We start from the raw sequence: 12150 nt of genomic DNA, 5'->3' as shown, positions 1-12150 counted from the left end.
CAGGTCTGAGGCTTTCCTCTGTGGTTCTCTTGCTTTCTAAGTGTTTGCCCTTTTCATGCTGTTTGAGCAGTGTCTGCTACCAGGGATCTGAGAGAGAAAGATATTCTGGAGAAAACTTAGTATTTTCAGAAAGGAATACTAACTTAAACAGCAGTGAGACTCTTAAAGAGAATGGCTCACATTGGTACAGTTGTGAAGGCCTTCCTGAGTGGTTAGGCCACAGAACTTCAAATTACTAATAATGGCTCAGACCTGTACGTTCAGTTACAAGCTTACAGTATTGAATTAATTTCTACTAGTTTCTGACATTTATAATTTCCACAGTCTCTACAGTTTGAAAGTAACTGAATTGTTAATTAAATTAATTGAAATTAAACCTTACAGTTTGAAAGTAACTGAATTGTTTAAGACATTACATTAAAAAAGCCAAAAGTTTTCATGAGAAGAAAAAAATATGCAAACTCAGAATTACAAAATACTATAATTTTTTTTCTCTTTTCTCCCTTTCAGTTAAAAAGACAGGAAAGGTGATTATTATAGGTTCAGGTGTTTCTGGCTTGGCAGCAGCTCGACAACTGCAGAGTTTTGGGATGGATGTCACACTTCTGGAAGCCAGGGTAAGAGTTAGATTTTGGGATTAGGGGCCTGATCTAATGGAAACGTGGTAAAGAATTACCTGTTACAGATTAAAGAATTGGAGAATGTGTGCTTGCCAAGGCTGGTTTCTGTAGTGTTACAGAATATTCTTGGATACTCTTTAGTGTTGGTGTTGTAGCTTTTGGGGGGGGGGGTGATTTTTCAAGACAGGGTTTCTCTGTATAGCCCTGGCTGTCCTGGAACTCACTTTGTAGACCAGGCTGGCCTCGAACTCAGAAATCCGCCTGCCTCTGCCTCCCGAGTGCTGGGATTAAAGGCGTGCACCACCACGTCCGGTGCTAAGTTATTTTTTACAGTAGATCTTTAGAAGGTGATCAGTGACTACTATGTGGAGTTCATAAAGGATCCGTCAGTCCTTTGGGTAGATAATTTCAGATAAATTTTTACCTTTAGCACTCTGTGTCTGCTTTAAGGTTTATAATTGTGTTTTATGCATATATCTGGGTGTGAATATATGCACATGTGAGTGTAGGTTCCCAGAAGAGGGCATCACATCTCTTGAACTGGATTGCAATTGGTTGTGAGTCACTCAGGGGGGTGCTGGGAATTGAACTCAGATCCTCTACAAGAGCATCCAGTGCTCTTAACCAGTGAGTTCTCTCTCCAGCTCCTGAAGTTAGCTCTTTAATTGGGGTGGTCATACACTTTGTAGGAGATGATACTTTCAGTGATTAAATTACATCCCTTGTTTGATAGATAGGGAAAGGTGAAGCTGAGAGAAGTAGTTGTGTTCATTATTCCCAGATCTTGAAATAGAAACTGAAGGTGGAGAGGGTGATAGCAGGTCATTTCAGGGAGCTGTTAGAAAAGTGGTTTGTATAAATCATTTTTTTTTTCATATTTTGCCTTCCAGTGACTGATTTTTTTTTTATTTAAAAAAATGAAAGAAACTTTCTTAGTAACCTAAACATTTCAGCATTTTATAAAAATCTTTAAAATACTATGTATAGTTAATTCAAAATTGCTTTTTATGAAGTTTTAATTTTTTTAAATAATATTTAAATAGAGCATGGGGAAATAAAAATGATTTTTCTTGATAGGCTATTGCTTTTCTTTGTACTGTGTGTGGGTTTTTTTTGTTTTGTTTTGTTTTGTTTTGTTTTGTTTTGTTTTTTGTTTTTTCGAAACAGGGTTTCTCTGTGTAGCCCTGGCTGTCCTGGAACTCACTCTGTAGACCAGGCTGGCCTTGAACTCAGAAATCTGCCTGCCTCAGCCTCCCGAGTGCTGGGATTAAAGGCATGCACCACCACACCCGGCTGTACTGTGTGTTAAGAGTAAAGAGAGGAAGGCATAGCAGGTCATTGTGATCCTTCCCACATTATAACTCATAAAAGTTTTGTTCTGCAGTTTTTGTTGTGTATCTCAAGTTTATGGAGTGCTTTGATATTTTCAATAATTTTAAGTTACTACTGTAACTCAGTAAGGTTTTTCTGTCCCCGAAACCTCAATCGGTAGACATAAGCCAGGACCTGTTTAGGACTAAAAGCTATTGTTACCAGATTGTGTTCAGTAGACATGGTTAGTTCTTGGGCACCAGGTTCTTTGGGAGAGAACATTTGTCAGCGAAGTTACTGATCAAAAGATGCAGTTACAACAACCAGTGAATGCATCTGTGGTCCAGGCTGCTTGGACTCTTATGAGCCATCAGTTTAACACTAGCTGGGACAACTGGATATAATTCCCATCCTCTATTGCAAATGACTATAGTAATTAAAGTATAAGCATCAAATCACAGTGGTAGAAAGTTGTTTAGTGTTGGAGTTTATAAGCATATATTTTCTGAGTGGGTCTTGTGAGTCCTGTGCACTTAGAATAGCTGAGTATCAGGTATATTATATATATTATATTATTCTGGTGTGCTTAGTTATGGTTAAAACAGGCTAAATGACTTTGACCATTTTATTTCTAAAAAACAGGATCGTGTAGGTGGACGGGTTGCTACATTTCGAAAAGGAAACTATGTAGCTGATCTTGGAGCCATGGTTGTAACAGGTCTTGGTAAGTAGTTTAATTTGATACTGCATTACATAATCTAAAATGAGAAAGAGCTTACATTTAAACCAGTAGTTAATTTTATAATATACTAATTGGGGACTCATAGACAGTAAGTCATAGTGACTTACCACAGACAGAGAGTGAATTATAGGGACACACCACAGACAGACAGACAGACAGACAGATAGTGAGTCATAGGGACACACCACAGACAGTGAGTGATTCATAGGGACACACCACAGACAGAGTTATAATGAGAGAAGTTTACTTACTTGCCTTATAGTTGTGGTTCTAGGCTAAAGGAGCAGTGATCTGATAGGCTTCTTGCTAATAGTCTCGGGTAGTTCAGATCACCTGACAAGAAACCTTATGTGAGTGCCTTCCTTTATGTTTCACCCTTCTAAGGCTATTAAGAGTCAGTCAAGTTCATCTATCTTATCTCCTTTTGAATAGGAGGATAAGTGGGAATTCTTGGAGTGGGAAGTCCTGGAATTCAATCTGTAGATCAGGCTGACCTTGAGCTCACAGAGATTCAATTGCTTCTGTGTCCCTACCCCCCAAGTGCTAGGATTAAAGGCATGTGCTACTACAACCTGGCCCAGCCTGAGTTTTTGAGGGGGCAAAGTATATTAAAATCACAGCAGGTCCTTATCTCCTATTAGTGGAAGGTACCTTGCCAAGTATCCTTTCTGAAGGCGGAAAAATGTGAATTGTTCAAGTCTTTTGACACTAGGGTGTCTTTTTAGTTCAAAGAATTTACCCTAAGGAAACAGACTAGTGAGTGATGCTGTGTTTGGATCATTTCCAACACAACATTGTTCCTAATGGCATAGCGCTAGAAACCACATTAGAAGATTAAATTATTATATGGTGAGACATGAATATCCACTAAGAATTATCTTCATAGCATAACGTTTGCAATGTATTGCTAAATTATAACTATCGCAGAATGGGTTATAACCCTTTTATGTGAAGCCTGCAACTGTACACCCAAATCGCAGAAAGCTCTGTAGTAAAATATTAACTTAAAGGATTATGAACCCCCAAACCCCCCCCCCCCCATTTTTCTGAACAGGATTTCTCTGTGTATCCCTGGCTATCCTAGAACTCACTCTATAGACTAGGTTGGCCTCGAACACAGAGATCCACCAGTCTCTGCCTCACAAGTGCTGAGATTAAAGGTGCCTCGCTTATTTAACATTTTTACATTGGTCTTACATCCCCCCCCCCCCCGGGAGCTTTAGAACAGAAGATATAATTGACACCCTGCATTGTCTGTCAGCTGCTTACTCAGTTTTTTGGCAGTGCTGCTGGGGATCCAGCTCAGTGCTTTGAAAATGGGAGACCAGCTCTAGTACTGAGTTCTATGCCTGCCCTTACTTATTCTACAGGGTGTCTCATTACATAGCTGACTGGCCTTGGACACCACTCCATCTTCCTGTCTCTCAGCCTTGAAAGGTGGCATAGGCCACCAAGACTGAATTTAGCCTGTTTTTATTTTGAGTAAAGAACATTTGACTTTGAGGTTTTCCTTCTCAAGGGTAGGCTGACTTTGAGTTTCTTCCTAGGAGGGAATCCCATGGCTGTCGTCAGCAAACAAGTAAATATGGAACTGGCGAAGATCAAGCAAAAATGCCCACTTTATGAAGCCAATGGACAAGCTGTAAGTTGATGACAAACAGAGCTTTTCAAAATTTCTTTGGTTTGGTTGGAAATCATTTTAGGGACCTGTATTACTGAGTATGATATGAGTATACAGACTAAGAAGAGAGACGAGCATGGCATGAATATACAGACTTAGAATCAATTGACATTTTTCTGGCTGTTTTCTTTATAGGAAGAGATGATGGTATATGTGCAAATTTACATGTCTGCCTAGGCATTTTTGTCTGTAGGAATTGACTGAAGGCTGGCCACACAGTTAATTGGCCCTAGCCAATTTTTTCAATAGACCTATGGAATTGAACCTGAGCCTTCCTATTTCTGTGTTGTCCCCCCATCATGTGCTTTAGCTCTGTGTGCTCTGTCACTTCGCTTTGTGTGTATAGATAGAGGTCAGACAGTGACACTTACCTAGAGTAAGTTAGCTTATGGCCAGAAGCCTAGGAGCTTCTTGTCCTTGGTGTGAGAGTAGCAGCAACATGGTGATTGGTCTGAGATGTGAGTGGGCGGGCTTTGGTCAGACATGCCTAGGCTGCCCCTGGCAATCCTGATTTTGCAGGTATGAGTAAAATTTAGAAGTTTGTGTTTAGCAGAAATTTGACCAGTTCCCCTGTCAGGATGAGAAAACACTGAGAATGTAAACATATGGTTAACTTTGTATTTTGAGAAAGAAAGTTTGCTATGTGTTGTATATGTATAGCTTAGTTATTGTTACCAGAAGTGATAAGATTCCCTGTTCTTGAGTTTTACGGGATGATGATCTCAGGTGACATCTGTGTTTACTCCTGATGTGGGCTTAGTGGGCTTCAGGTCAGAAAGAGGCGGATGTTAAGGAACTGCCTTGGGTTATGTCTACCAGATGTGCAGACGTTTCTTTCCAGGGCTTGTTTGTGAGAGACATCTAACAAAATAAGAGTGGAATGAGAGAGAAGGGATAATAGATGCTAACTTATCAATAACTTATAAAAAGTTAACTAATAATTTACTGACAAAAGTCAGTAAAAAAAATAAAGTTGAAGACAAGTTCTCTGCTGCAATCTAGTGTTACTTATATGGGAGCAACACCCTCCAGTTTTTATTATGGAAATTTTTTAAAAATTACAAAAGTAGGAAGAGTATTATAATGTACTCCCATTTTCCCAGGTTGTTTAATTTGTCCTGTTTCTTCTTCAGGGAGAGAGGGTCTAAAAAAAACTGTTACCATAAGTGCTGCGGTTGCTAATTATCGTCTACTCAAACCTACCTTGTTTGTGGCTCAGGCCCTAGCTACCGCCCGCACTCAGCCTGCCATGTCAGCAAGATCAAGCTGAGGAAGATTTGCCAAGGGTTAGAGCCATTGCTACAGAAGAGTCAGGGCATGAGGGTGTATGGAAGTGACTGGTGGGTGGGTGGGATGGGACAGAGGGAGGGAACACATTTGTGAGGTGCAGTTTAGGACTTGAGCTGTGGTTGCACACTGGGGCTCAGGAAGGTGAGAGTAGGTGGAGAGCTCTCTGGGAAAGGTGAGCTCATCCTGGTGAGGCAAGAAGACAAGCTACAGTGTAGCCTTGCTGTGGAGGTGCTGGGAGCAGAGTTTGGTCCAGGGGAAGTGACTGATCGAGGCAGGAAAGAGCCTGGCTGGGTGAGGGAAAGGCGCAGCAGGTAAAGAGCTAAGCAGAGAAGTGCGTTCGTTCGGTGCACGCTCTGTCTGGGACTGCTGGCTCCTGAGCCCTCCAGGGGCTGAGACAGCAGGCCTCTGTAACTAACTAAGCACAGCTTAGCTAAGCTAATAAAATAAGCTTTTAGTTTTGTGTTGACTGGGTCGGGAATAGGATCCAGGCCCTCATGCTTCTCTAGGCAATTGTTCTATCAGTGATTCTTAGTGCTGGTTTGTTTTGTTTTGTTGTTGTTTTTGTTTGTGTGGTTTTTTTGGGAGGTGGGGTTTTGTTGTTATTGGTGATTTTATTTCTGTGTAGCATATTTTAAAAAAAACCATATGTTTAATAATATACCCACTAGCAAGTTCCCCCAAAGCATAGTCACCAATCTCTCCTGTTACAGTGTGGGATATGATAAACAGCTTGTATAAGAACCATTTGCTGGTGACCATACTATAGAAACTTGTCTATTATGTTCTGGCTTAAGCTCCCCATCAGAGGGGAAACATTCAGTAGTTTGAACAAGAGATACGCTTTTTCTTTCCTTTTTTCCCTTTTAGACGTAATTATTTTATGTATTTGGGTGTTTTGCGTCCATGACCTCTGTGCATAGTGTGTGCCCGCTGCCCATGGAAGACAGAAGAGGGTTTTGGATCCCCTGGCACTGGAATTACAGTTAGTTGTGAAATACCACGTGGGTGTTGGGTATTGAACCTGGGTCCTCTGCAAAAGCAACAAGTGCTCTTTACTGCTGAGTCTTTCCAGCCTATGGTGTGGGTTTTCCCTAAGTCTGTTTGTATTTGGTGCTGTAGCCAAGTGATGGTTCTTCAGGCATTTTAGTTTTGGAAAGAATTCTTTGTAGCTTTGAGTTCCTCTTGCCTTTTGCATAACTACATGTTAGAAGCCACATTAGTATGCTTTTCTGTCTCTGATGGTCTGGCTCAGTGAGAATGAGAACTGTAGACTAGTTTTTCATTTAGAGGCAGGAACAGACAACCTTGTTTGCATATGCTTATAAACGCTGCAGAAAGATGAGAAGTTGAGTAGGTCAGTAGTTTTGGTTTGTAGAATGGAAAACTTTATTTCCCATGTATTTCCCTAAAGCCACTATGATCAGCACTTAAGAATTAGTTTGTTTCCTGGGGTTCTAGCTCAGATTCTCATTTTGTTCTGTTATACCTGCCTGTATTTTCAGGAGAATAGGTGGGGCAGGGCGAGTGATTGCCTGTGTGACTGTGTCAGCTAACTCTCCTCTTAAAGAGTTTAAAAATAGTTCCCTGAGGCCTAGCTCCATGGAGTATTCCTTTAATCCCAGCACTCGGGGGGGGGGGGAGGAGAGGGGGGCAGAGGCACGTGGAGTTCTGTGAGTTTGAAGCCAGCTTGGTCTACATAGCAAGTTCCAAGGCAGACAAGGCTACATAATAGACCCTGTTTCAAAACAAAACAAACAAAAGTTTCCTTGGAGCCAGCAAGGCCCACTTAGAGTAGAAATTACTCAGCCATTAAGATTTCTTATTGTTTAAAAAAATGAGATTCTATGTTCTTTTATGTACAACCTTAGTCAAAATTTACCCGGCACAGTCCTATAATTCCAGCTACTTAGGAGGCTAAAGCAGGAAGATCAAAAGAAATAAGAAGTAACAACAAACACCACGTATTGCATTTTCTTCCTATAGCAAGAGTGGCCAGGTATAGAGCTGTATGCTTCTTTAAGCAAGCACCACCTATGATATCTATAGCCTTCTCTCCTTTGTCTTTTTGGTTCTTTGTTTTTCTTTTGAGACCGTGTTTCTCTGTGTAGCCTTGGCCATTCTGGAACTCACAAAGGCTGAGTGAACCCAGTCATCTGGGGTTCAGTCCTTAGTATCACAAAGGAGGGAGAGAAGAATTTGATGGCTCTGTTGTTAGTGCACAGAGAACTATTTTCCCCCCTTTAATAAGGCCGGCAGTTACTGAGAGTTACAGGTAGCACCGGATCTAGAGGTGCATACCTCCAGTCCCGGCACTTAGGAAGCAGGTACAAGTGGATCTTGTGAGTTCCAGGATAGCCAGGGTTTCACAGAGAAACCCTGTCTCCAAAAACCAAAAAAAGAGAGGTTATAGATATCACAGGTGGTGCTTGCTTAAGGACACAGCTCCTTACCTAGCCACTTTTTACTAGGAAAAACATGTAAATAGGTGGTGTTTGTTGTTACTATATACTTTTTGTGTATGTGTACTTGTATGTCTGGTGTGTATTGTGTCTGGGGTGTAAATGTACATAAGAGGTTGATGTCTCCATCGTTCATTCTTTGTCTTAGTTCTGAGACAGAGCCTGGAGCACACTGGTTGAGCTCTTTAGCTGGCCAGCAGGCTCTAGGGATCCTTGTGTCCTTGCTTCCCCTGCACTGGGTTACCTTTTCAGGTGAAGGCTGGGGAGCTGAGCTCAGCTGTGTGGCAGGCACTTGACTGACTTAATTAAGATTCTTATTGTCCTGGTGCCTATTGTTAAACTATTAAAATGACAATGATCCCTAAGGCCATACCTCCCCATTCTCTGTGGTCCTACACGGGCAGCTAGAGTGCTGAGCTTCAGTGTTTGTTGGGTTTGGGGATGCACGATGATCCATCCTGCATGTCTAGAGTTTTCCTTTGGAGAAACATCTCCATAATTATTTGTAGAAGTAATGGAGTCCAAAGATTTTAAGCAAAGGGAATGAAATATAGAATGCTGGTCATTTTGAAGTCCTTTACTAGACTTCTAGTCCATTTACTAGATCTTTAAATTGTCAGATATGTAAAACAGTGTCTGTAACTGGCCTTTTGGCAGTGGGTTCAGTATTTAAATACATTCAAAACACATTTGAGTTTCTCCTGATCGCTTGATTGGTCTGCCAGTGGACACCTATGCTAATTACATTTCTGAATACTCCTTTCATTTACAACCGAAATGTTAGCGTTAATGTAGAACAGCCCAACTTCTGGTTATACTGGCAAAATCAGCATTGCTATAATTGCTCACCTGGGCAGAGAATGGATGGGCCTGGTTGCTGACTGCCTCACATACCTCTTAACACGGAGACTTAGGTCTAAGTGGGTACTGGACATGCAGTCTTTCATCTGGTATCAAATGTGGTAGTACTTCTTTGGTTTGAGTCTTATTTATTTAGTTTTGTGTTACTGTTCTGTGTTTTCTGTTTTTTAATTGAGTTTTGCTTTTGTTCTTCAGTGCTTTCTCACTCCCACCCCCGCCTGCCTTTGTTAAATTGCCCCGACCCCTGGCCATTTCTATGCCATGACTCTCCCATTTTGGTCTCTGTATAGTCTGTTCCTTATTTCTCCAGTGGTTGCAGCTTCTAAGCTAACAGAATGCTTCTGTCGTGCTATGTGTTTAAAGCCTTGATTTTTTTACTGCTGTCATACAAAACTAAACTCGACGTGGCTGTTGGGCTGTTATTTACAGTTTATTTCTCCCTCTGCTGCACTGATTAAAAGGACACTGTCAAGGTATTTTTTCATAATTTTTCAAATCATTTTCTCCACTGTTTACAGTAACCCATTAAAGCTTAACACTTAAATCCGTTCCTTTCAATGATCCTCTCCATCACACATTCACACTGGTTTGTTGTTGTAGAGTTGCGCCTATATGTTGGGCTGGTGCGTTTAGTTTTTGTCATTGAAAGAGCATGTAAAACATCAGTTTTGTTTTGTTTTGTTTTTTGGTGGGGAGTGTGGATGGGAAAGGGGGAAGTGTAATGAATCAAGCAGGCTGCTCAGAAAACAGAGGGAAGAAACAAAGGTCAATTTGGTCCCTCTAACCTTGACAGTGTCCCTTTAAATATTTCTCTACCACATACCCTAGACCCAGCTACTGAACCGGGGTGCTGGGCGTTTCTCAGTTGAACACTTATGTGACTGTCACCCTAACCACAAAGATTAAAGCTTGTCTGAAGCAAGCCATCCAGTTGGCATTAGAAGAGCTTTAATCTGCCCCATTGCGCTCTTGTGTTTTGGCACATCCCGCCCCATGGTAGAGGAGGCATATGTGGTTTAGTAGCTCCTCTTGGTAGAGCATCCTCTTGTGAGGCATTTTAGAAACCTGCACAGAAACACTCCGGGAAAGCAGTCTTGCTGTTACCATTGGGCAGTCATGTAGATTTTTATATAGATACGTGATTGTCTCCCTTCTGAGAGGAACCTCAGTGCCGAGTGCTCAAGCCATCTTTTATAGCACCATTGCAGGCTTGCACCAGAAATAGCAAGTTTCCGGCAGGATTTCATTTTAAGTTACTGAATACATGGCTATCACATCTTTGAGAAAAAGTAACTGATGAGAATGTGAATGAAATTCATGAGAGGGTTTCTGAACAACTCTAATAGGTGCAGTCAGAGCAAGAAGGACCATCACCAAGAGCTCTTCTTTCACTGGAAACGGGTCACCAGGTATTCTGACCCCCAGCTCCTGACAGCACAGTAATGCATAAGCAGCACCAACCATCTGAAGCCTGGCTCTCTATCTCGTTTTTCTACACAAGCGAGCTTATTGGAGTTTAGATGTCCTTTAGGCTGGGAGTAGCTAATCCTCTGTGAAAGCCACCTCTCTCCTTGAGGCGTTAAGTATGACTGTCACTTGTATCTGTTGTGTTCACAGATCCAAAGCAGAGTTGCTTTGGCGCTCTTCCCCTTCTTTTTTAAAAAAAAGTCACCTTTTTTTGATAGGTCATCTGTCTTTGCCATAGGAGTGACCCATCTCATGGGATGGTATAGTTGAGTGCTTGCAAGTATAAAATTGAAGGGTTTCCATTGAGAGGTAGCCTCTTACTGTAGTGATCTTGTCACATCCTATCAAACCCTTCAGGCTTGGTAGCTACTAGAGTCTATTTTACCACTTGGTTCTCTTGTTCTCCATTGTAGGTTGATTACGAAGTGAAGTCTATATTTTAAATCTCATCTCTTACACAGTGCCCAACCCTGGCAAAAGATGCTTATCTTAGACGGACTTTGGTGTCTCTCACTATTGCCATGACTCCAGCAGCGGGACTGCAGATAGTTTACATTGGGACAGAACCAAGATGTAACCAAGGAGTGGTACTAATGAACTACTGTTGCCGTCAGTAGAGCCTGTAGACTGGTCTAGGTCAGCTAGAGGGCAGCTTGGCAGTATGTTCCCTTCCCTGCCACAGCAGGGCCCCAAGCCTTCTGGGAACTGAACTATTCATAGTCTAAGACCTTTGGCATTGAACTCTGAAGCTGAGACTCCATTAATTACTGTGTAGAAGTATGGTTATGATGTGTTACTGTTGGCACCATGAATTTTACTTCTGTATTTTCTACTGTCCTTTGAAATTCTTTCATCCTTGAGCAGGTAACTTGAGCTGCTTCTTTTCCCATTTTGTTCTTATTCTTTAAGGCTTTGAGGTGTGTGATCACAGTTTTTGTTCTCTGGGACTTTTCTAGTGTGTCCTTTGCATATCAGTGCAGCTTAGCTCAGTGTACCCTGTGCTTTGTGTAACTTCAGCTAGTGCCAATGCAGGTCTTCTAGCTCTGAGGGAACAAGTGGGAGAGAAGGAAATATTTCAGGCCTGAAACATTTCATATCTCATTTAAATGGACTTACCACTTCATAGAAAAAGTCAAATCATTGTCCTCAAAGGTTTTCCTTTGAAATGCATATTTTGGCCTCTAAACTGTAGAACATTTTTGTGTGTTCATGGATGACTGCTTATAGTCGTATAAGGACCAACTCTGCTATATTCATATTTACAGGTTCCAAAAGAGAAAGATGAAATGGTAGAACAAGAATTTAACCGGTTGCTAGAAGCCACTTCTTACCTTAGTCACCAGTTAGACTTCAACGTCCTCAATAATAAACCTGTATCCCTTGGCCAGGCGTTGGAGGTTGTCATTCAGTAAGTGCTCTGAAACTGTTTATTGCATAGTGAATTCCATTTACAGATTGCTATTTATGTCTTATTTGAGCTAATTTTTACATATTTACATGTGAGATTTTAAGTTCCAAAATCAGGGCTGGAGAAATGACTCAGTGGTTAAAGAAGAGCACCAGCTGCTGATCCAGAGGGCCTGGGTTCAGTTCCCAGCACTCCTCCAGCCACTCCTAACCGGCCGTCTGTATAGTAACAGAAGATCTGACACTCTCTTGCCCCTCCCTCTGAAGTAACTGTATGCATACAAGACAGGCAAACACTCAAAATAAAACTAA

The 12150-nt window shown here is 41.5% G+C and overlaps 1 protein-coding gene across 4 annotated transcripts in view; it reads left to right on the top strand.

The window, feature by feature from the left end:
* Positions 1-12150, top strand: part of Kdm1a (lysine demethylase 1A) — a 53264-nt gene that overhangs the window by 31023 nt on the left and 10091 nt on the right. For 2 of the 4 annotated variants that reach the window (XM_029539610.1, XM_021199977.2), the window contains 5 exons: positions 511-617; positions 2574-2655; positions 4221-4315; positions 9426-9437; positions 11697-11839. In XM_029539610.1, coding sequence (XP_029395470.1) covers positions 511-617; positions 2574-2655; positions 4221-4315; positions 9426-9437; positions 11697-11839 — 439 coding nt within the window. The remainder of the gene's footprint in view (positions 1-510; positions 618-2573; positions 2656-4220; positions 4316-9425; positions 9438-11696; positions 11840-12150) is intronic. The other 2 variants (XM_021199979.2, XM_021199978.1) reach the window with 1 other exon arrangement.

Source organism: Mus pahari, chromosome 6, assembly GCF_900095145.1.
Source record: "Mus pahari chromosome 6, PAHARI_EIJ_v1.1, whole genome shotgun sequence".
Lineage (NCBI taxonomy): Eukaryota > Metazoa > Chordata > Mammalia > Rodentia > Muridae > Mus > Mus pahari.
The sequence above is the reverse complement of the archived record's forward strand: the minus strand, read 5'-3'. Positions and strand labels throughout refer to the sequence as shown.